Source organism: Meles meles, chromosome 1, assembly GCF_922984935.1.
Source record: "Meles meles chromosome 1, mMelMel3.1 paternal haplotype, whole genome shotgun sequence".
NCBI classification, from domain to species: domain Eukaryota; kingdom Metazoa; phylum Chordata; class Mammalia; order Carnivora; family Mustelidae; genus Meles; species Meles meles.
In genome coordinates, this window is record NC_060066.1 from 136,287,225 (window position 1) to 136,313,028 (window position 25,804).

A 25,804-nucleotide genomic window follows, 5' to 3' on the forward strand; every position below is an offset into this window, starting at 1 on the left:
AGAAAGAGGAAGAATAATTATAGAATTTGCTGTAGTGTTATAAGGTGTTTTTTTTTTTTCTTTAAAGTCTAATAGGTTAAGGTTAGGAAATATACGTAGGCTTTACATTTTTTGTTGGTTATAAGTTATTGTAAATAGACATTATTAATTACTATTTAAAGTTGACTTTCCAGTGAAGTTTTTAAAACAGCTTTGTTGAGGTATAACTGATATTCAATAAAGTACATATATTTAAAGGATCCCATTTTACCAATTTTGACATAAAAACCCTTGTGAAACTGTCCCAATCCAGGTAATGGGTGCCCCTTAGTACTCTCCTTCCTTTCTGTACCTTCCTGTGGCCCCCTTTCATCGATTTTGATTGGTGGTATTTTCATTTTCATTGTGTTCAAAATACTTTCTATTTTCCCTTTTTCTTCTTTGACCCATGGGTTATTTAGAAGTGTGTTACTTAGTTTCTTGGTATCTGGGGATTTTCTAGAGATTTTCCCACTATTTCTAATTTACTTCCATCTACTCACAGAACATCCTTTGCCTGATTTGAATTCTTTTAAATTCATTTTGACTTGTTTTATGAAATGGTCTATCTTGGCAAATATTCAGTGTGTACTTGAAAAGACAGGCATTCTGTTGTTAATAGATGGAGTGTTCTACAAATGTATCTGGCAGAGGAGGCTGATAGTATTGTTGAAGTCTTCCGTATCCTTACTGATTATCCTTATATACGTTCTGTCAATTATTGAGAGAGGGTTATTGAAATCTCTGGCCATAGCTGTAAATTTGTCTATTTCTCATTGTGGGTCTATTAGGTTTTGCTTCGTGGATTTTGAAGTTGTTTATTAGGTGCATAAATGTATAGATTTGTTATGTCTTCTTGGTAAATTGACTCCTTCATTGTTACAAATTGACTTTTATCGGTAGTGGTTTCTTTTACTGGGGAATCTACTCTGTGTGGTGTTGGGCACAAAGCTGGGGCTGTTGTGACCTTACTGTATTCGTTTATCTGTCAAGTTTCTTGTCTTTAGTTGCCTTATAGCCAATGTATTGAAAATGTTTGTTTCCTATATTTTGTTTGAGTTTCTTTCAGTTGTCTCAGGCAGAAGTATAAACCTGTATTTCCATCGTGTGCAGAGCAGAAGTCCAAAACTAGCTTTAAAATTCCTTATGGTGGTTCTTTTTTTTTTTTTTTTTTTTTTTTTTTTTTTTTTTTTTTAAGATTTTATTTATTTATTTGACAGAGAGAGATCATAAGTAGGCAGAGAGGCAGACAGACAGAGTGAGAGGGAAGCAGGCTCCCTGCTGAGCAGAGAGCCCGATGTGGGACTCGATCCCAGGACTCCGAGATCATGACCTGAGCCGAAGGCAGCAGCTTAAACCACTGAGCCACCCAGGCGCCCCCCTTATGGTGGTTCTTAAAGTTTTTCTTTTTGTTTGTATCAGTGATATTTAGAAGAATCATTAGATTCTAATGAAAGATGTGGCTCTTAGCCCCTCATATCTACAAATGCTTATCGATGTAAAAGCTTGATTGTAATTTCATGAGGTTTAGAGGCTTGAGACTTCTTCATCCTGGCTCAGGAGTTCTTGCTTTCCAGCAAGCATTTTCAACCCTAGTTATACACTAGAATCACCTGGGAGAGCTTTTGAACAAATACCTATGCTCCACCAGACTTGTGAAATCTGAATTTTTGGTGGTAAGACCCAGATTTTTGTTTTTAAGACTCTCTAGGTAATTCTGCTGTGCAGCTAAACTTCAGAACAGCTTATTTTAAAGTAAAGGAGGGCTTCCTCTTCCCTTGGTTCTCTACCTTTCCTTCATTGGCAAGGATCCTACAGAGGATGGGATACAAGGAGCCAATTGCTCCTTAAATTCACCCTGAGTAGAAGGGGTTACTTTGAAAAAAATTGCCAATTCCACCTCCAGATTTTTTCTTGGTAAATTGTATCTGGGCTTTTAACAAAGGTGCATAAGGAAGAAATTAAAATAAAACTTTTTCAGTTATATTTCACAGTTTGCTTTAGCAAAATGTTAGACATCCCTATGGCAAACAAGACACAGCAATATATCAATTAAAATGGATCTCAGTGCCCAAGAGCCTGTAAGAAATAAGGCTATAAATAGGAACTTAAATTTTCTAAAGCATTGAGTGTTTATGTGATATGTGATATGTATTGTATATAGGATTTATGCTATGTCAAATGTATACGACTTCAGTTATTGGTAATTCATAGTGAAAAATATATTTCACTTGACCAAAGTAGGCCATAGGGCATTTAACTATTTTTATAAATGCCATAAAGCAATAAGCAAGAGAAAATAGTACCGAGTGCTCTTAATGAGAGGTCTGATGTAACATGGACTCTGTGACTCTGAGACGGATTGATTTCATGTTGCAACACTTTTTAGATAATGTCAAATTATGTAATGCATAGAGTAGTAAGTTTGGAATGCCAGCCACTTGTATGCAGGCCGATTCTTTTGTATGATTTCTTTAATGAAGAACTTGAACTTCGTATTTGTTTTGTGTCTTAGGCTTTTCAGTTTCCTAATCTTCTAATGCTTCTAAAAGTAACAGTTAATTTTAAGAGATGAAATGACTTTGTATAAATCTAGTTTAAAATATTTTCTTCCTCATTTATTGTAACCAATTTTTCCCTGTAGCTGTGAACTTCACAGAAGTTAATGAAGAAAACAAAAACGATCTCTTCAGAGAAGTGTTTTCTTCCATTGAGACCTTGGCCTTTACCTTTGGGAATATGTAAGTAGAGGACTATCATTTAAATTTGGGCCTGGGTTTCTCAAGATAGGTTACATAATTCAGTAGATACATGGAAAGTAAAGTATTAAAATACATAATATTATCACAACACTGGAAAGAATATGTTCATTATTTCATTGTTGTTTTGTTAACGTATTTGACAGTGTCTGTACAGTTGTTCAGAAGCAACATCCATTTGCAAGTGACTATGTGGTTTATGTGAATAGATTCCTAAAGTTTATTTCTAAGGTTCTTGCTTAAAAAAAAAAAATGTATTCTGGATGACATGTTGAATGTGAAGCCTGTAACCAAGCAATTAAATGACTTGTCTTATTATTTCTATTTCTTTTTTTTTTTTTTTAACTTCCCTGGATAGCTTGACAAACTTCCTTATGGGAGATGTAGGCAATGATTCATTATTGCGACTGCCTGTTTCTCGAGAAAGTAAGGTAGGCCAAGTTTGTGTGAAAGCAGAGACTTTAATATTTTTAACTTAATAATTTCAACATTAGTCTTTGATAATTTTTGAGTTGAGCAAGAAAAACAGATCAGTTCATTTTAATATGATAATTTATAGTCAGTTTCTGGAGCAAAAATTTAATTATACTTTTTAAATGGAGCTATCATTTTAAAAGAATATATCTGGTTTTATGGTGTCCTCTGTAAGGAATCTATATGTCATAGGATCCAAAATTTTAGTAAGTAATTCTTAACTACTTTTCTCCCCTGACATTGTCACACTTCTCAAAGACTGGTGGAAACTTAGAAAAATAACACAAGAAGTAAAGAGGGTGTTAATCTTTTCACACATATTATAGTTTGTTACCATGACATTTATTAAGAGGTTGTAGGTCTTAATTCTCCTTAAGAGCAGTATATCAGAGGACTGTAGTTCCAATTCCCAGTTTATCTTTTTTTGAAGATTTTGTTTAATTATTTGAGAGAGAAAGAGCAAGAGAGAGCGCATGAGCAGCAGGGAGTGGGGGACAGGTAGAGGGAAAAGGAGAATCAGACTCCCCCTGCTGAGCAGGGAGCCTGAAGAGGGGCTCCCTGGGATCATGACCTGAGCAAAGGCAGTCACTTAACCCTCTGAGCCACCCAGGTGCCCTCTGACTCCCAATTTAAAGAAAAATTGTTCTGAAATAATAGAACATGAAGAATGTAGAATATTGCTTTAAAGATTATAGTAGTAATATTTTGATTTGACTAAAATTTTTTCACTAAATGCAAGCTGTTTTTAAAAACTGCAGTAGAAAAAAAAAAATTGCAGTAGGGACATGCACTAATAGTTTCTTTTCAAGGATGTTCCAAATCCAAAAGGAGTTTGACAAACATTTGAAAATGTGCCAGTTATTTCTGTTATATCAAAATAATATAAAAACTGCAGGTTTTTCTTAAAATGATATGAAATATGAATGATTAATTGAAACATTTGTTATATGTACTGTAATATTGAGAAAACAATTGACTATTTCTGAAGTTATCCATTGACGAATCAAGGATAGTGTATAAATCTTAATGAAGAATTTTAAGATCCTTAAATATTTTGCTATTTATCATTTTTCTTCAATTTTTTCTTTTCAAACATACTACTAATTCAGAAGATGGAATAGCATTTTATCTGTGTGACAAGGCTCTGAAGAACTAAAATTTTATGTGTGAATCATATTTCCTATTCCTGTTGGCTCTATTGTGTGCACATACTACACTAATTCCTAATAGGAAAATACTTTTCCTTTTTTTTCTTTTGCACCTTATTTTCCTTTTTACAATTTTTAATTAACCCAAGAGATTAAGCTTTAAAAGTCCATGATAAATAATGCTTCTTTGGTTTGAAGAGTTTGAAAAATACTTTAAATAATATTGCCATTTATTTAATAGTGTTTATTATGTACCATACCCTATGCTAAGCCTATATCATCTTAAGCCTTAAAGTAGCCTTATGAAAGTAGTGTTCATATCTCCATTTTACAGAAGGGCAAACCAGAATTAAGTAAGCCTAAATATATAGTCCAGTGTCATATAGCTACTAAGTGATAGCTACTAAGTGATAGGTCTCCGATTCTTTTTGCATTGAGTCCCTCTGTAGTCTGTGTTGCCCAGCCAAACAGATCTCACAGTTTTGGTAGATATGTTTTTCTTGCACTGTCTAGTAAGGTAACCACTTACCACATGTAGCTCTTTAAATTTAAGTTAACTAAAATAAAATTGGGGTGGCTAGGTGACTCAGTCCTTAAGTGTCTGCCTTCAACTCAGTTCATGATCCCAGGATCCTAGGATCAAGCCCCACATCAGGCTCCCTGCTCAGTGGGAAGCCTGCTTCTCTCTCTCCCCCTCTGCCTGTTTGTGTTCCCTATCTCACTGTCTCTCTCTCTTTCAAATAAATTAATTAAATAAATAAATGTTGAAAATATATTTCTCATTTACATTAGCCACTTTTCATATGCTCAGATAGCTGGACAGTGCAGATACAGAACATTTCCATCATCATAGAAAGTTCTGCACTAAGTTGTCCACTAGACTTTCAGAGAAATGCTTATCAAATGATAAAATAGTAAAAGATGGCTGGAAGAAACAGGTATTTGTCTTCAGTTTAAGTGAAAATCTATTTAGATTGTTTCTATAACTTCCTGACTAATATTTTTGAAATCTGTGGAATTTAAAGTTTCGAATGTATTTATTAATGTTAACTAATGTTGTTAGTAAACAATGAGGTTATTTATTCTTGAATCTTGAGAACTGCAATTGTAAAAAGGTATGTAATTCTTACAAGATGTGGTGTTTATATAGATTACTTAGGCCCTTTGAATTCTGAATACTTGAAATTCTTTAACAGGAATTATGTCACAATAACAAATTAGAGTGAAAAATTTCTGAAGCAAAGATCTGTTATCTTCTGCTCTAATCTTAAATTTGTTCTCTTCCATGTTGTAAGTCTTTTGAAAATGTTTCTGTGGAATCAGTGGACTCATCCAACGAAAAAGGTAATGCTTGAGGTACTTAAAATCTTAGTCAAGTTTTTGCAGTTCCTTCCTTTCTTTCTTCTCTCTCTCTTTTTTCCAATCCCCAACCTCCTGCAGTTACTTTCAATACATGTTTTGGATTATTTAATCTCTTCTTGCTCAGTAACCTGAAGTATTCATTTTTAACACAAAATGTGTAAAATTTTACATAAAAACTTCAGAAAAAAGACCTGCCAGAGTAGATAGTAGATAGGTAATATAGAGACGGATCAAGAATTACATAGGGTTTATAACTTGATGAATAATAGAAATATATATTAGGATAAAAAATATAATTTGAAACCATTTTAAGTTTAAACTGTGACCTTTGATTCTAAATTTGTCACTTGTTTTTTTTAAAACAGTTTTTCATTGAAGAACATCTTAGGATTTGAATGCTGCTTTGTTTAGAGTTATGTGCTGATATTCAATATGTACTTGATGTTTTTATTTTCAGGAAATTTTTCTCCTATAGAGCTAGACAGCGTGCTATTGAAGAACAATGATTCTGTAGAATTGGCTTTGTCTTATGCCAAAACATGGTCAAAATATACCAAGAACATAGTTTCATGGGTTGAAAAGAAGCTTAACTTGGGTGAGTTGCCCTTTGGGACATCTGATTAAATTTGGAGTGTAAGAACTAAATTGTTTGCAATTCATTTTCTATAGATGATGACTAATATGATTCCAAATTAGTAGCTGCTTCATTATAGTGAATAAAATCATTGTCCATTTTCTCTTCTTGAAATAGGAAAGACTCTACTTACAATAAATGTACTTATTGAACATTACTGTGGGCCGACCACTTGATCTGGGGACACAAAGACAAATAGTATACTGTCTTTGCCTTTAAGGAATTCATACTCCAATGGGCAAAAAGAAATGCAATCAGATAATATGGTTAAAAGAAATAAAAGCAACAATAGCTGTATGAGCACCGGCTGTGGAAACATTTTAATAGCTAGTATTTTCCCAGTGTTTTACAGTTGACAAAATACTTTCATATCCTATACCTCATTCCTTACCAAAACCCTGGAAAGAAGGCAAGAAAAGAACTATTCCCATTTTACAGCTCAGACAAACAAGACAGGTGATTTGCTTAAGGTCAGATAGCAGATTTGTATAGAATTATATGGCACTAACTGGAAGAATATGGGATTTGCCCAAATCCTGTGTTCTTTCTACCAAAATTATTTGCTATAAGTAGAGATGCCCTTCAGAAGCACGTGACTAACCTTATAAAAGGGCAATACACAGGCCTAGGTCCCATCTCCAAGAGAAGTGAAGCCAATGTATTTTGCAAGTTTCCTAGTTGGTTTTGATGAGCACTTTGGATGAGAATCATAGTATCATATGATGTAAGCTAGTGTGTGTGTTCACTCTTTAACTTGGAATCACAAATAATTTTAGAGTATGGAGGGAAAAAAGTTAATTTACCTTCTGATGCTTTCTTTGACCTTTTCAGAATTGGAGTCCACTAGAAACGTTGTCAAGTTGGCAGAGGCAACTAGAAGTAACATTGGAATGCAGGTGAGTGTTCAGTGACCACCTAGGGTATTGGACCAGGAGGTTAGCTGGATGAGCTCATGGTAGCACCTTGTGAAGTCAGAGACGTGTATACTAAATACAGGGAAGAAGTGAGATGCTAGTGCTGAGTGAAATAAAAGCCTTAAACTTAACATGGAGACCCATTATGAAAAAAATTGGAGTATTCACAATTTTATACAAGTGTTGATTGTTTTGTTAGCCACTAGTCTTGCCTACCTAGTTTTATAATTAATATTCTTCAGTATCTTTCTCATATACTCATCTTTATGACTAGTCATCTGTCTGCAGAAAAATGTCTAAACTTAAAATTTCTCCCTCTGAAGAGAATAGTTGGGGGGGTCTAGAACTCTAGTACTATTTCCAGTGGATAATTTACTTTTCAATTTTAAATTCTAGGAGTTTATGCCACTGCAGAGTCTGTTTACCAGTGCTCTTCTTAATGATATAAAGAACAGTCGCCTTTTACAACAAACAATTGCAGCTCTTCAAGCCAACAAATTTGTGCAGGTAAAAATTTCTATGTATAATACACTTTTTTTTTTTTTTAAATAACAGCATAGCTTTAGAAAACAGCTTTTTTTTTTTTCTTTCTTATTTTAAAATACCCTTGACAGCCTCTACTTGGGAGGAAAAATGAAATGGAAAAACAAAGGAAAGAAATAAAAGAACTTTGGAAACAGGAACAGAATAAGATGGTGAGTATTATAATGGAGTTTCATTTACCTACTTGTGAACATCTGAAGTCATCTCTAGTATGTAAGCATCTACCCTAGAGATGCATTCCTTTGTAGTTTTTCTAAAATGCTATTTTAACTATTTTGTTGAATATTCTAATGAAACTTATACATTAGGGTTTGTTTCTTATTCTGTATTTAATACTTTTTTTCCCCTATATAGCTGGAAACAGAGACTGCTCTTAAAAAGGCAAAATTGTTATGCATGCAACGTCAAGATGAGTATGAAAAGGCAAAATCTTCCATGTTTCGTGCAGAAGAGGAGCATCTGTGCTCGAGTGGTGGATCGGTAAAAAATCTCAACAAGCAGCTAGAAAAAAAGCGAAGGTTGGAGGAGGAGGCTCTTCAAAAAGTAATCATCTTTGTTGTTATTTGCAAGTTCAGTTAGCAATAATCTGCTAAGGCTTTCGTTCTCAAGTGTTAGCATGCATCAGGATTGCCTGGAGGGCTTGTTAAAACAGGTTACTGGGCCACACATCCAGGATATCCGATTCAGTAGCTCCAGGGCTGGCCCCCAACAGCCTGTGCTTCTAACAGGTTTCCACGTGGTGCTGCTGCTGTTGGTGATCGGGATCCACACTTTGAGAACCAGTATGCTAAGAGATTTTTGCTTATCTTTCAAATATTTGATTTTGTTTTTGAAAAAGTATCTTAGAGAAGGCAGCAGTTGTTCAGGAAGTTCACCTTTTAGGCAACTGGATTTATGTGTGTGCTAGTTCTAGTACCTGATAGCAAAGCTAGGCTGGAGCTTTATATTGCTTATAAAATATAATTTGATGGAACCTGTAAGATTATATAGAAAATGAAAAATAGAAAAGGCTGTTAAATTGAATTAGGCATTCATTTTGTGGACAGTATACTAATTGTAAATCCTACTTGACTATCCATTAAAGTCAAGTGCCTTTGAGTTGCTGACCAGACAGATTGTTCTCTTTAGAAATATTCTATTTAAAACAGACTAGTTAATAATTTTTATGCAAAAATTCTTTTCAATTATTTCCATTGAGTTTTATTATGATAAGTATTTGTTTTAAAATATAAATTCTAGTGATCAGTGTTGTTTTTTTTCTGTGATATTCTTGAAGGTAGAAGAAGCAAATGAACTCTACAAAGTTTGTGTGACAAATGTTGAAGAGAGAAGAAATGATCTGGAAAATACCAAAAGAGAAATTTTAACACAACTCCAGAAACTTGTTTTTCAGTGTGATCTTACCCTTAAAGCTGTAAGTATTTTGTTCAGTATTTGGAAGGCCAGGGGCAAAAAGTGTCTAAATAACTGCAGAAGGGAAAAGGGTGCTTAATGAGTCATGATTCTTCAGGGATTTAATTTCTAAAATTAATGAAACATTTAGAGTTTGGAAAACTGACTTGCAGCCTTTAAATAGTGGTAAATGGTTTGAGTTACATTTTTTTTCTTGTCCCCTACCCAGTGGATTAGTGATTTGTCCAATTAAAATTAAAGTCTGAGAGTTTGAAATTGCCTCTAAGCCACTGTCTTTCTTGGCTTGGTTGACAAAATGGATTTGATTGTTGAAACTTCTGTCAGCACTATGAGATCTATTCTTTAGAATTTGAGTAAACTAAATATTAAAATTGAACTTGGGAATTTATTTAGGAAAAAAAAAAGCATTCTGCCCTCAAAGGTTTTCATTTGCCTCTTTAAAATGACTTGTATAAAAAGTTTATATATAAAATACCTTTTTTTTGATGTACATTTCACAAGTTTTAACACGTATAAATTTGTGTAGCCAGCACCATCACAATCAGGATTCAGAAGAATTCCACCACTCCAAAAAAGTTTACTCATGCTGCCCCTTTGTAGTCAGACTCTCTCCCCACCCCTAGCCCCTGGCAAGTATTGGTATGTTCTCTGTCTTTATAGCTTGATCTTTTCCAGAGTGTCATATAAATGGAATCCTATGTGACTTGGAGACTTTTTGTACTCAGCATAGTATCTTTGAGATTCTTCAATGTTATGCCTGTATCAAAAGTTCATTTCTTTCTATTGCTGAATAGTATTCCATTATATGAATGTACCATAGTGCTTATCCATTCATCAGTTAGAACATCTATGTTGTTTCCAATTTTGAGTAATTGTGAATATAATTCACATATTATATTGTGAATATAATTCAACTGCTATGAATATTTATCTCTAGGTTTTTGTGTGAATATAAGTTTTCATATTTCTAGGGTAAGCTCCTAGAAGTGAGATTACTGGATGTTATGGTAAATGTCTGTTTAACTTCATAAGTAATTGACAAATTGTTTTCCAGAATGGCCATAACATTTTCATTCTAACCAGTAATATATGAGAGTTCTGATTGTTCTGCATCCTTGACAATACTTGTCGGTTGTTGTTAAATTTTAACTGTTCTAATATGTGTGTAGTGGTAGTTGTTTTAATTTGTGTTTCTGGAGTGACTAATGATATTGAGCATCTTTTCAAGGACTTATTTGCAGTCTGTATTTTGCCATTTTTAAAAATTGAGTTGTTTCCTTATTATTGAGCTTGCACATTTTGTCTTCCAGTCTGAAACTTTTTATTCTTTTAGCAGTTTGTTTCAGGGAACAAAAGGTTATAATTTTGATGGAATCTAACTTATCAATTTCTTCTTTTATGTGTCATGCTTTTCACATTTTTCTAAGAGAGTTTCAGAGTCACAGAGACTTCTATGTTTTCTACTAAAATTTTTATAGTTTAACATTGATGTATGATCTGTTTTGATGTAGCTTTTATATAAGATGTGAAGTATACATTAAGGTTCATTTTTTGCTTATAGATGTTGTGTTAAAATTATGCCTGTGGGATTTTAATTTATGGAGGTGACTTAATGCTGACATGGAGAGGTCAATGTTACTGAAAGATGAATTGCTTACTTATATTTCCCAAGGGAAGGGAATGTGCTGTACCATGTAGGGCCACAGAAGTACCAGGTTTGGTGAAGAAGAGACAGGAGTGAGGGGAAAGCCTTATTGGGGTTTCCAAGGGGAAAACAAGGTGGGGAAGGAAAAGCAGTATAGGATTGGCTAGTTTGATGGTCTCTCTTTGCTTAGTACCTGGCCCCGGGATGATTTAGAGCAGGAGAGAGTAACAACTTGGTGTGTGAGAATTAGATAATGAGGTTGTTCAGGTAGCATATGAAAGACATTACCCCACTACTCCCCACCCCTATGCTAAGAATTGATTAGCCCTGGAAGGAGCAGACTCTCCTCACCCAGAAAACTTTTTAAGATGTCAAAACATTATAAAATACAAAAAATAAAAAACATTATTAATACAGGTGTCCACTTGTTTCAGTGCCATTTGTTGAAAACATTGTGCCATCTCCATTGATTTGTCTTTGCATCTTGGTCAAAAATCAATTGACCATATTTTTATAGGTCAATTTCTAGATTTTCTCTTCTGTTCCATGGGTATATGTGCTTGTCATGTCCAAACTCTACTACTGTGTTGATTACTGTTTTATAGCAAGTCTTAAAATCAGATAGTGTGAATCTTCAACTTTTTTTTTCCAGAATTGTTTTGAGTATTTAAGATCCTTTGGCCATAAAAGCATTGGAATCAGTTGTGGTATCTACAAACAAATCCTGCAAACATTCTAATTGAAATTGAGTTAAATCTTAGATCAGACGGGAAGAATTAACTACATATGTAGCATCTTAACTCTATAGAGAAAGTTGTTCAATCCATGAATATAGTATGTCTCTCCATTTTTTTAGATACTGATATTTTTGTCATTTCATTTCTTTTTTTTTTTAAAGATATTTATTTATTTGACAGAGAGAGATCACAAGTAGGCAGAGAGGCAGGCAGAGAGAGAGGAGGAAGCGGGCTCCCTGCGGAGCAGAGAGCCCAATGTGGGGCTCGATCCCAGGACCCTGGGATCATGACCTGAGCCGAAGGCAGAGGCTTTAACCCACTGAGCCACCCAGGCGCCCCTTTGTCATTTCATTTCTTTTCAGTGTTCCAGAATTCATTGTTTATGCACTACACCCGGTGTTCCATGCAATATGTGCCCTCCATAATACCACCACCAGCCTCACCCAACTCCCAACCCCCTTCCCTCCAAAACCCTCAGTTTGTTTCTGAGTCCAGTCTCTCGTGGTTTGTCTCCCTCTCTGATTTCTCCCAGCTGATTTCTAGATACATGATATTTTTTAAATCAGCACTTTGTAGTTTTCAACATAAAACATTTTCACATGATTTGTTACATTTAAACCTCTGTATGTATGCATTTATGTGGGCAGCTATTGTGAACGTGACATACAGATAAATCAATAGATAAATACATACCACATATAATTTATGTGTATCTGTGCACACATATTTCTTTAATTTCAGATTTCAGTTCAATCTGAACTGAAATTCAGTTTTATTAGTATTTAGTATTAGTATTAGTATTTAGGAATACAAGTGATTTTTGTATGTTAACCTTGTATCTTGCAAACTTGCTAAAACTAAATGTTCTAGAACTTTTTTTGTAGAATCATTGGGGTTTTCTACATAGAAAGTCATGTTATCTACAAATAGAGACAGTTTTATTTCTTCCTTTCCAATCTGTATTCCTCTTTCTTCTTTTTATTTCTGCTCTGGCTAGAGCTTCCGGTTCATTATTGAATACGACTGGGTGAGAAAAGATGTGTTTGTTCTATTCTGGACTTTAAGAGCAGAGCACTTAGTCTTTCACCATTACATATGATGATAACTAAATGATTTTTGATGATGCCGTTTCTCAGATAAGGAATTTCCCCTTTTTCTAGTTTCCTGACAGTTTTATGATAAAGATGTTGGATTTTTTTTTCCACTGCTGAGAACTTTGGGGTTGTTTGTTATTGCAGCACAAGCTAGCAAAACTGTCTGCTTCAGTATATAACTGAATATATATGTCCATATATTCTTTAGTACTAAATTTACACACTATATACTATGTCATGTATACCTAAATATGATAGAGGAACATCTTTAGAACAAATAATATATAACTACAATTTATGGGATTTAAGATGCAATTTTTACTAGTACATTATTATAAACATTTATAATTGTGTCTACTTTTTTAAAAAAAAGATATTGAATTTATCAAGTGATTTTTTCCCCCACATCATTTGATTGATGTGATAATACAGTTTTTCTTTTGTAGTCTATTAATATGATGGATTGCATTAATGTTTGAGTGCCGATCTCGTCTTGCATTCCTGGATAAGCTGCTTTTGGTTGTGATGGCATTGTTCCTTTATATATTGCTGGATTTGATTCGCTAATATTTTGTTGAGTATTTTTTTCTTTTTATTCTCTGTTAATAAAAGACATTGGTGTGTTTTTTTTTTTTTTCTTATACTATCTTTATCCAGTTTAATATCAGGGTAATTCTGGCCTTATAAAATGAGTGGGGAGATGTTCTTTCCTGTCAGTATTGTGGAAGAGATTGTGTAAAATTGGTGTTATTTCTTCAGTTGTTTGATAGCGTTCCCTGGTGAAAGCATCTGGGCTTGGGGTTTTCATTTTTGGAAGAATTTTTACTATGTATTGAATTTCTTTTGAGAATAAGCCTATTTGAGCTAATTATTTCTTTTTGGGTGAATTTTGGTAGTAGCTTTCATGTGCCTTCGTCCCAGTTGTCTAATTTATGTGCACAGAGTTGTTCATAGTTTTTCTTTATCCTTCAGTGACTCAGTAGGCTGTACTGATATCCTCTCTTGGATTCCTGATATTGGTAATTTGTACCTTCTCTCTTTCGCTCTCTGGTTAGTCTGGCTAGATAGAGATTTATTAATTTTACTGACTTTTTCAAAGAACTAGCTTTTAATTTTCATTGGTTTCTCTATTGTTATTTTTAAATTTTTATTTCTGCTTGCTTTGGGTTTATTTTCCTTTTCTTTTTAGTTTCTTAATGGTGGAAGCTTAGATTGTTCATTGAGACCTCCCTGCTTTTTGTTTTCTTTTTTTTCCCCCCTAAGATTTTATTTATTTATTTTTTTGAGAGAGTGAGTAAGAGAAAGAGACTATAAGCAGGGGTAGAAGGAGAGGGAGAAGCGGACTCTTTTGATAAGCAGGAAGTGTGATGTGGGGCTTGATCTCAGGAACCTGGGATCATGACCTGAGCTGAAGGCAGATGCTTCACCGACTGAGCCAACCAGGTGCCCCGAGACCTCCCTGCTTTTTTAATATAAATATTTAATCACCGAAATTTCTCTCTAAGCACTGCTTATCTATATCCCACAAATTTTGAATTTTATATTTCTATTTTTGTACAATATAAAATATTTCCTAATTTCCCTTGAGACTTCATCTTTGACCTATGGATATTATAGAAACTGATTGTTCAATTTCCAAGTATTTGAGAATTTTCTGGTTAAATTCCTGATACTGATTTCTAGTTTAATTCTGTTATGATGAGAGAAATATTTTATATACTTTCAATTTTCTTAGATTTGTTATGGTTTGTTTTGTGGTTCAGCATATGGTCTATCATGGAACATTTCATGCATACACTTTTAAAAACGTCTGTTCTGGGGCGCCTGGGTGGCTCAGTGGATTAATCCGCTGCCTTCGGCTCAGGTCATGATCTCAGGGTCCTGGGATCGAGCCCCGCATCGGGCTCTCTGCTCAGCAGGGAGCCTGCTTCCTCCTTTCTCTCTGCCTGCCTCTGCCTACTTGTGATCACTCTCTCTGTCAAATAAATAAATAAAATCTTGAAAAAAAAAAAAAAGTCTGTTCTGCTCTTGTTGGCTGGGGTACTTTGTAAATGTCAATTGGTTATTGTTGGTTTATGGTGCTATTTATTTCTTCTATATCCTTGATGATTTACTTTTTTCTTCCATCAACTACAGTGAAACAAGGAGTTCTTTTAAGTTTTTATTTAAATTCCAGTTAATTAACATACAGTGTAATATCAGTTTCAGGTGTACAGCATAGTGAATCAGCACTTCCATACAACACCCAGTGTTCATCACAACAAGTATATTCCTTAATCCCATTCACCTTTTTAACCCACCTTCTACCCATTTCCCCTCTGGTAACCAGTTTATTCAGAGAAAGGAGTTCTGAAGTCTTCAACATATTGTATATTTTTAATTCTATCAGTTTTTGTTTTATGAATTTTGAAACTCATTTGCTTGTGTAATAATTGCTACATATTCTTGGTGAATTGATCCTTTTAGCCTTATGAAATGTCTTTTTTAATCCTGGCCATTTTTATTGCTTTTTAGTCTTTATTTAATACTGATATAGCTATTTCAGTTTTCTTTCTATTATTTTTATTATGGTATATTTTTTCCCATTCTTCTACTTTGAGTTTTATCATCATATTTAAAGTGAATTTCTTTTTTTTTTTTAAGATTTTGTATATTTGACAGAGATCACAAGTAGGCAGAGAGGCAGACAGAGAGAGGGAGGAAGCAGACTCCCCACTGAGTAGAGAGCCCAATACGGGGTTCGATCCCAGGACCCTGAGATCATGACCTAAGCCAGAGGCAGAGGCTTAACCCACTGAGCCACCCAGACGCCCTAAAGTGAATTTCTTACATAACGTATAGTTCCATGTTGATTTTTTTTTAAATCTGTTTTGATAATCTCTATCTTTTAAAGTTAAATATTTAGGCAGTTTATATTTAATGAAAATGTATGTTCAGAATTAGGCCTACTTTTCTCTTTTTCTGTTTGTACCTTATGTTTTCCTTCATTTGTTTCCCTTTTGCTGCCTTATATTGGATAATTTGATAATTTTTTAGAATTATATATAATTTATATTACAGATTTAATTTAATCTATTTTTATTTATGTGTTAGAGTTACATTTTAATTTACCTAATGTGCTTATTTGCATTTTATTATCTACATTTTAATTTCCTGGGCTTTTGACTGTATGTCTTTTTACAGGGTTTTTGTTTGTTTGTTTGTTTGTTTTAATGGTTGCACTAGGACTATATTTATAAAAACTTTTCACTGGCCTATTTAGAACTAACATTTTACCCCTTTAGATGGAATGTAGAAACCACATAGTCTCACCATATAAGTCCTTTTTACTTATTTTGAGTTGTAGTTGGTATGTGCATGTTCTATCTATATACCTCGAAAACCTCACCAGACAATTTATAATTTTTGTTTTCAAAAGTCATTTGTTTTAGAAAAGAGAGGTCATCTTTTTAAATTACCAGATATTTACTATTGCTGTTTCTACTCTTCCATTTCTAAGGTTCTTTCCCTTTGATATCATTTCTCTCTTTTCTAAAGAACTTCCTTTAGCATTTCAGTTTTAGCAGGTCTTCTGGTGGTGAATTCTGTATTTCATCTGAGAATGTCTTTATTTCATCTTTATTCCCAAAGGACATTCTATCTGATAAAGAATTTTGTTCTTTTCTTCAACACTTTAAAAATGTCCTTCTGGTTTCTGTGTTTCTAATGAGAAATCCATAGTCATTTGAATTATTGCTTCCTCAGTGTGGAATGTGTTGTGGGTGTTTTGTTTTTTGCTTGCAAGATTTTTTTCTTTGTCTTTGGTTTTCAACATTTTGATTACAGTTTACTTGGGTGTGAATTTTGTTGAATTTATTGCTCGGTGTTTCCTGAGCTGCTTAAATCTGCAGGTTTGACTCTTGTAATATTTGGGAAGTTTTCAGCTATTGTTTCTTCAAAAAATTTTTATAGCACTCTGTCCTGTTGCTCTAAGACTCCAGTGACTCAAATATTAGACCTTTGTTTTTATTCTACGGGTTGGTGAGGGAGGTGTCTTTTTCCCCCCCATAACCTTTTCTCTCGATTGTTGTTCTATTGATCTGTCTTCAAGTTCACTGTCTTTCCTTTGTTATCTCTATTTTCCTATACAGTCAAAACAGTAAATTTTTTTGTTTGAGATATTTTATTTTTCTGTTTCTTTTTTATATCTTCCATTTCCGTGCTTTGACTTCAGTCTTCCCATGTTTTAAGATTATTTGCTCTTTTGTATTTAGACTGTCATAATAGCTGCTTTAAAGTCTTTATCCGATAACCCAAAAAGGTGAGTCATCTAAGGGTTAGTGTCTGTTTATTGTCTTTTCTCTTGCGTGTTGATGAGATTTCCTGGTCCATCATGTAGCAAGTAATTTTGGATGGTATTTTGGACTTTTCTGTATTACTTTATGTGACTCAGGGTCGTCTTTCTAACCTATACTGAATGTTGATTTTTTTTAAATTTTAGCAGGCGCTTGATCAAGTTATGTTCACTCTACAGCTCCTAAGGAGTCCCTTCCAAGTCTTCTAGCTGTGAAACTTAGCTAACCTACTCTGCTGCTATTGAGGGCCAAGGAAGGAAAGGATAAAGACATAATACAATAGGAATTTTAGACCCCTCACTCTTTAGATCCAGTTTATCTGGTCCTAGAGAAGATTTCCCCTCAAAGTTACAGATGTCTGTTTGGCTGCTACTGCCATCAGTGCCACAGCACCACAGTTTAGTGCCTGGTACTTGCTTTGGGGCTGGAGGACAAGAGAAAATAGAGAAAAGAAACCAGAGAGTCCCCCGCCCAAACTCTTTCAGTCACATGTCTTTGAATTGGAGTTCAATACTGCCTGGGAAATAGTTGCAAAAAAAATAACAGGAAGCATACCCCTGGATTGCTCATACCTTAATTTGTTGTTTCTTTCCACAATCTGCCTGCTGCCATTTATTTTCCAGTGTTCTCAGAAAGTTGAGAATTCGGTGGGAAACTGGGGGGGTAAGCCTATTCCATTTGAATCAGAAAGTCTCCATAAAATGTTCCTTAGTATTTAAAATTGTATCTCATCGGGGCATCTGGGTGGCTCAGTGGGTTAAGCGTCTGCCTTTGGCTCAGGTCATGGTCCCAGGGTCCTGGGATCAAGCCCTGCATCGGGCTCTCTGCTCATCGGGAAGTCTGCTTCCTCCTCTCTCGCTCTCTGCCTGCCTCTCCAACTACTTGAGATCTCTGTCGAATAATTTAAAAAAATAATAATAATAAAATTTAAAAAAATTATATCTCATTTGTTTACCGAATTCTGATTAATGTGTGATTAATTTAAAGAGCCAATTTTAGCAAAATGATTTAAAAGAATTATAAAAAATCCCAGGATCCGAAATTACATTATGAGTTACTTAGGCCAACCTTTACACTTGACAAGCCCTGTTCACCTCAGACAATAGCTCATGAGAGCTAAGATTGATATGTACCTGCCAGTGTACTAAGTTCTTTGTTTACATTAACTTATTTCATTCTCATACAATCCCATTAGGTAAATACAACTGTTTTTAGCTCCATCTTATTGGTAAAGAAACTAAAGTTTAGAAAACCTGTCTTCTCAAAACATGGTCCTTGGGCCCGACACATCCTTACACTGGGAGCCTAAGAAGAATGCAGAATCTTGGGTTTCAACTCAGACTTTTGGAATCAGAATCCGCATTTTGAACAAGAATCCCCCACGTGATTCATTTGTACATTAGCTTTTTTTTTTTTAAGATTTTATTTATTTGGTATATATAGAGAGATCACAAGTAGATAGAGAGGCAAGTAGAGAGAGAGGGGGAAGCAGGCTCCCCGCTGAGCAGAGAGACCGATGTGGGGCTCGATCCCAGGACCCTGAGATCATGACCTGAGCTGAAGGAAGAGGCTTAACCCACTGAGCCACCCAGGCGTCCCTGTACATTAGCTTTTTATGAAGGGTTTGCCTAGAGAAGTTACAAATAACTTGATCAAGGTCACCCAGCATGTAAATTATAAAGCTAGGGTAGATCTTGATTGAATGACTTCAGAACCTGTGCTCTTAAATACCGTGCTCTTGCCGAACGGTTATTTAGCCTGGGTGTGACAACTCCAAAATTAATATAATTTTTATATTGAGCTCAAAGGAAATCTGTTTCTTGTGGACCTTTCAAGTTATACCATATTCTTATAATCCCTTTTCTACAAAATAACACTTTAGCTGTTTAAAGACAATTATTACCTTCCTTTCCTGAATGTTCTTTCCAGACTACACACCCCCAAATCTGATTTTTTTTTCATATAACATGGTTTTAAGCTCTCTTACAAGGTGTAATCTTGTCTACATACCTCTTAAAAATGATGCTGTTTGGTGATCCAGTAATTATGATTTCCTTTAATTTGATGTGATATAAATAAGAGGTAACTTGATTTTGTATGTAACGTATATATATTTATTGATGCTCACTGTGTAGATAAATGTAAGATAGATACCTGCTTTCAAGGAGATTAACATATATTTAGGAAGAGAGAATGAACACATCTGAAAAATTGGAGAGTAATACCTATCAGTGTATGAAATAGACTTTGAGGTTAAGGTCTCTCAAACTTGGACAAATCCCCAAACTTATGAAAAACTTTACAGCATGTAATGTATAGAGACAGCTAATAGAGGTGCTCTGTGTATATATTTGTGAATAAAAGTTCATATTAGCTAAAGTTCTTTTGAACCTTTAATTAAGTTTAGTTCTGTCTAGCATTTATTCACATGCAGATCCAAACAGATATCAAATCCAGCATTTCATTTCTTGAATATAGATATTCTTTTCTAGGTAAGAACAATGACTTTCTCAGATTTCTTTAAGTTTTCTTTCTTTTTATATAAGATTTTTAAAATTTATTTATCTGGGAGAGAGCAAAAGCAGGGGGAGCGGCAGGCAGAGAAGAGGGACAAGCAGACTCCCTGCTGAGCAGGGAACCTGATGCGGGAGTTAGCTCTAGGACTCTTAAGGTCATAACCTGAGCTGAAGGCAGACATTTAACTGACTGAGCCATCAAGGTGTGCCCTTCTTTATGTTTTCTTCTCCATCAAAAGCAGAACTTAGGGGTTTTGGTGACTTATTTTCAACATCATCTCAAATTGTTTTTAAAAAATTTTTATTTTCATTCTAGGACATATCACATATTGATTGCTGAAAAAGCAAAATTATTTGAGGTACAAAGATTCTAGACACTCAGGTTCTCTCACTATTTACCGGAAGATACACATATCACATTTATATCCTAGGAAAATTGTGAGTTATATCATGGACATTGAGGATTACTTCTGAATATCTAAAATTGTCTTGAATTATGAAGTATTGAAGGGTCAGGGATAAAGATTATAATTACATTACTGAGAGGAAGAAGAAATGACCAGGTCAGTCACTAAAGACCTAACCAAATCAATGGGCTTTGAAAAATGGGAAGAATTAGAGCAAGAGTTTTGTTTTGTTTTAGAGTACATTCAAAAAAAGTTTATCTTTAAAATAATATAGGATAGAGAATTATACTGAGCCGAATTTAGATTATTGCTATTTTATATGAAAGAAATTTTCCCCATTATTTGAAATTCAAATTCTCTCTGAACAGCTATCATAAATATTTGTACTAATCCAAGTGCCATTGGAGGAACTAAAAATTTGCTGTAGGTGATGAAAGCTGGGGATAGATCTAGTTTGAAGTCCTGTGTGCTAGAGGGAACAGTTCCAGAAAGCAAACAGAATTACAGTATGACCTTGGCTAATCACACTTTCTATTACTATACATTTGGTCATTTCCCCTTTAGGAGGCACTTAGATCACTGTGCTAATTAGAGGACTAGAAGAAGAGTCTTAAGTTCCTGACTTGGGTTGCAGATTGGGGCACAAAAAAATCTAGAGGCAGAATGATTTTTGAGGTACCTGTGAGCCACCCCAGGTAAGATCCCCAGCAAGTCCTGCAGGATCTACCCCATGGGGTTCACTCTTTACTGTTTCTGTTAGGCAAGTGAGAAGGCTGAATAATTTAGGGAAACCAGATTTTAAGATTGGACTACCCATATATATAACACCTTAAGTTTTTATTATTAATAAGTACCCAGAAACAAATATTCAGCAGATGAATTGATGATGCCAGTATATTCATTTGGCTTTTTAAATTATTGGTGTTTTTAACTAGATTCATAAAGCTTATTAAAAAGTACAAAAAATGTACAGTTACCTTTAGGATCAAGAGAGTAAGTTCAGTTTACCATTAACTGGGGAATTTTCTCATCATAGCCAGTTGCAGGACTTAAACTTTACCATCTGCCATTTGAATTTCCTTTGTTCCTTGAGAGAGTTATAACACATATAAACTATTCTTTTATGTGCACTTTTCAAATACTACTTGTGCTGAGTCTTACTTATCCTTTGGGAATGCCTGTCTACCTTGGAAAGGTCTCAGAGGCTAATCAGAAGTTCAGCAGATTATCTGTTGTAACAAGAGAAATGAAGAGGAAACATGGCAGTCTTTGAAATAATATTAAGCCGATTGAAATTTGGCATTTATTCACACTGCTCACCTGGAAGCCAGAGTGGCGTTTTATAACATAAATTCTGTGATAGCTCTTAACACCCTTTAAAACCCTCCATTGGCTTCCCATTGTACTTAAATTCAGAGTCCTTACTTCGGTTTAAATGCCTCCTCTTTCTGGTATCTCAAACCAAAACTTCACCTCTTTGGACAAGGCTTCAGCCATATTGACCTTTCAAGTGTTTTTTGAGCCTGGCAAGCTCTTTCTCACTCACTTTTGCTCTGGGATCTCTGTACTACCTCTTCCTTTTTTCTGGATTGGGTTTCTCCCTGAAACTTTGCATTGGCTCTTTCTTACATCAGGTCTCAGTTCAGGTGTGACCTGTTCAGAGAGGCTTGGCTAAAGTGCAAATGCATCCCAGCTCATATTCCATAACTTGACAGTCTTATATAGTATTTATAGAAGTTTTCAATACCAGAAATTATCTTATCTACAGAATTTATTCACATTGCTCACCTGGATGCTCTCTTTTACTTCACCTTCAGGAGAACATAAATTTTGTGAGGACTGGGATCTCATCTATTTATTTGCCATAATATACTCAAGCCTGGGTTTCTGAGAACACCAAATTAGTTCATTCATGTGCAACTCTCAGAATGGATTTGGCACATTTGCAGGCACTTGCTATCTGTTAAAAATTGCTACTATTACTATGAGTAGTAGGAATAGTAGTATATGTAGGCATTTGTAGAAACTCAGTGGGATAATATATTTTGGATAGATTCAAGATAATGCCTAATTATTAAAGCTGAGTTCCTTAGGATACATTATAATTGGAAAGCATTTTTTAATAGGATTGAAAAAGTAAAAGTCAAAATAATTATAATCTGATTAAAACCTTTTACCTTATGTTTCTCACTTAAGAGTTTAGACTGTTGCAGTCAGACCATCAGCATACGGAGCTGGGGATCCTCAAAAGCACATCTGTCTCCTAAAATTATGAACCAATAGGGACAAGGGAATGTATTTTTGAACTTTTCAGTTTACAGTCAGTTTTGCTGGCAACGATTACTCCCAGATAGTGGATTACAACTGTTGTTTGTTTGTTTGTTTTTCCTAGATCTAGACCTAATCTAGACCTTGCACAAAGCCAGGCAACCTAGTATACTTGTGGTGATTGATATTCAGTGTTCTATGCTTCACTGTATGGCCTTTTTTCTTTCAAAATTAATCTATCTTTATATAGTGTTCTGTATAGCAGAAGTTATTTTGCCTTTTGTCTCTGTCTGTGACCATAGGTGACAGTTAACCTCTTCCAGATGCAACACCTTCAGGCAGCCTCCCTTGCAAACAATTTACAGTCTCTCTGTGATAGTGCCAAACTCTATGACCCAGGTCAAGAGTACAGTGAGTTCGTCAAGGCCACAAATGCAACTGAAGAAGAAAAAGTTGACGGGTAAGAATTAATGTGTAGATGAAATTATCTCAAAAGATAAAACCTTTATTGCTAAGTTCCTATCTGATAGTAGGTGGTGTCTTTTCTAACATTGGCAGAATTGACTTTAGAACTTTCTGAACTCATTTTATATTCAGATGTGACTCACTTAAGAGTAAAGCTTTTCATTTTGACACAGAGTTCAGTTCTTTGAGATTTAGAAATCCTTTGAGAATGGCAAATCATATTCATATCTATTTTGAATGTCTACATATTTAACAACCTACATTTTCCATAGACGTTATACTAGAAAAGTTTAACCATGACATGAATTATTGACCATACTTTTGCTACTCTTTTCCATGTTTTGGCTGTAATAAGTTCAAATGATTAATAAATTTTGTTCACATCTTCTCTAAGAAGTTGAACCATATAATAAGATATATTTTTAATATTTAATTACTCTGTTCATTAAAGTAGCAGATTTTTTTGAAAATAGAATAAAATAGTCTGGGTATTAGTCATTCTTCTAAATGATGAGTTTTATTTGGGTTTTTCTTAGGAATATAAATAAACCATTAACAAATAGTCCCCACACTTCTGGATACAGACCTACCGACTCGTTAGAGGATGTAGTGCGCCTTCCTGACAGTTCTAGTAAGATTGAAGAGGACAGATGCTCCAATAGTGCTGATGTAACAGGTAGACTTTCACATTAAAGAGAGCTCTGACTTATGAAAGATCAAGTTGTTTAAATGAGATTATTAAATGAATTGCAACTCTGGAATTTAAATATCAGCTCTTGAATTAAAACTTCATGAAGCCTTATTCACAGTTATAAACACTGTGCCTGTCTTAAAGTTGACTGTTTGATTACTGTACAGAAATTTGACTTGTCTCATTTTATGTAATGTCAGTATTTCACCTCATGAAATCTGTCTGTAGCCAAGTTTGACTTTAAATATTCTTTTCTTAAAGGTCCTTCTTTTATAAGGTCATGGACATTTGGGATGTTTAGTGACTCTGAGAGCACTGGAGGAAGCAGTGAATCTAGATCTCTGGATTCTGAATCTATAAGTCCAGGTACATAGCATTTAAGTCTAGCAGGGAAAATTCAATGGCATATTCCTTTTGGGGGATATATTTTAACCACCTGATTTTTTTAATGAACTATCTCCTAGAGAGGAGTGTATACATACACACATACAGTTTAAAGAAGAATAAGACAAACCCTCATATATTCACCACCCAGCCTATAAGAAATAAAACATGATCAGTATATTAGCAGGGCCCTGTGGACACCTCCTTGAAAACCTTGCCCCACTGCCGTCCAGAACAGACCATCATCCTGGATTTTTTCAGTCATTCTCTAGCTATTTTAATGTTTTACTACCTACATCTACTTGAGCTTTGCCCTCTTTGGAATGTTATACAGATGGAATTATACCATTTTTTGTATGACTTCTTTCATGGTTTTTTAGATCCATATTGATGTGAATAGCTGTCCTTATATATCTTTATTTTATACTTATATTCTATATAGTATTCCATTCTGTGAACATAACTATACATTTTAGATTGTTTTGTAGCTAATTGCTGTGGTGAACAATACAGTTAACACCAATTTTGTGCCTGTGATTACTTACTCAGTTTTTTAAATGTACCTTTAAAAGATACTTTGATAAGGAGAGTCCAATGCTCCTTAGAGAGGCAAGATAGATGTGTTGACTTCTCCCTTAGTGGCTCCAAAGAGGATGACTTGCCATAGGTAATACAGCTAGCAGGGAAAGAAAGTAGCATTTGGACCCATGAGATTCTTCCTTAGACATTCTTTCTCCTCCACTCTTCTACCAAAGAATGCTCCAATCCTGTTCTTCCCAGCCCTTCTCCTAGGATCCTTGGCACTGTGGAATATATGTTATAAGATTTAACCTGCCTCAAAAGTCCAAGGCATTTTTTTAATAGTGTTCTATATATTACAGAAATTTTATTTATGTAAATAAATCTCTTGAAATTTAAAGTAAGAAATAACTTCCATGCAGCATTGGGGTTTGTAGGCTTACTCTGTGTCTTCCTTGAAAACTAGTTGTGTGTAAGCAACACCCTGAAGTTGTGAGCCTGAATAATACTTCGCTGAGTGTTTGTAATTGACTTTGTAAAAACAAGATGGTTATAGCTATCCCCAGAAATTAAGACCCATTCTAGAGTAAGCCCGAAATTATTTGGAATCCCATAAGACTACATGTGATAAAGACAAAAATTTGAAAACTAGTTACATGGAAAATGGTGAAGACCTGCGGAGGCCTGACCTGGGAATGAGGGAAGTGGGGAACACAACAGCCATCCTCACATCCTGGAGTGGGAAGGGATTCAAGGACAGTGCTCATCTCCTTCAGGAAGAGCGGAGACCAAAGGCTGGGGTTCATGAGCAGGCAGGTTGCTGCTCAAAAATACAAGGAGGCCATCTCACAGAATAGTTCTAAGTAGAACGTGAGACCCCATGATTTCTCAGTCACTGAGAGCACAATTCAAAGCAAAAACTAGGTGACCACCAGCCTTAAGCATATTTTGAAGAGTAATCTTTTGGGGGGAAAGATGTTGGTTGAAATCATCTGTAAAGCCTTTTCTAACTCTCAACCCTAAGCTCATGAAGGCCTTGAGGTAAGTAGGATCTTCCACTTGGATAGCTAGAGGCCTGGCTGTATGCTCTGCAGGGAGCAGAGGAACCTCAGGCTCTAGTCGGGCGGCTCTGAGACCCACTAAGTGTCCTTTGCTGACACAGCTTGTGTCCTGTGCTCTCAGCTCCCTGCCGGGGGTCTTCATTCCTGCTTCCCGCTCTCCCATCCTCCTCACAACTTGAAATGTTACCATTGTACTGCTGTACTCATTAGATTTTTGTGTATTATTTTTGTATACATTTCTTTGTAATTTGATTCAACAAGCATTTAATGACAGTTTACCATTGTGCTAGTCACTTTGTTAGAGAGTGGATGTAAGACATGACTAGAAAAGAATCTCTGTCCTTGTAGAGCATATAATCTCTAACTATGACAAGTTGGCAGTAAGGTCTCATTGGAATGTACGATCCTCAATTTTAAA

The 25,804-nt window shown here is 34.9% G+C and overlaps 1 protein-coding gene across 6 annotated transcripts in view; it reads left to right on the plus strand.

The window, feature by feature from the left end:
- The window catches only part of ARHGAP29 (Rho GTPase activating protein 29), a 75,005-nt gene that overhangs the window by 35,201 nt on the left and 14,000 nt on the right, over positions 1 to 25,804 (plus strand). For all 6 annotated transcript variants that reach the window (XM_046021791.1, XM_046021800.1, XM_046021766.1 and 3 more), the window contains 12 exons: positions 2,663 to 2,759; positions 3,136 to 3,208; positions 5,695 to 5,743; positions 6,219 to 6,356; positions 7,227 to 7,291; positions 7,706 to 7,816; positions 7,924 to 8,004; positions 8,207 to 8,395; positions 9,129 to 9,266; positions 22,569 to 22,726; positions 23,268 to 23,407; positions 23,684 to 23,788. In XM_046021791.1, coding sequence (XP_045877747.1) covers positions 2,663 to 2,759; positions 3,136 to 3,208; positions 5,695 to 5,743; positions 6,219 to 6,356; positions 7,227 to 7,291; positions 7,706 to 7,816; positions 7,924 to 8,004; positions 8,207 to 8,395; positions 9,129 to 9,266; positions 22,569 to 22,726; positions 23,268 to 23,407; positions 23,684 to 23,788 — 1,344 coding nt within the window. The remainder of the gene's footprint in view (positions 1 to 2,662; positions 2,760 to 3,135; positions 3,209 to 5,694; positions 5,744 to 6,218; positions 6,357 to 7,226; positions 7,292 to 7,705; positions 7,817 to 7,923; positions 8,005 to 8,206; positions 8,396 to 9,128; positions 9,267 to 22,568; positions 22,727 to 23,267; positions 23,408 to 23,683; positions 23,789 to 25,804) is intronic.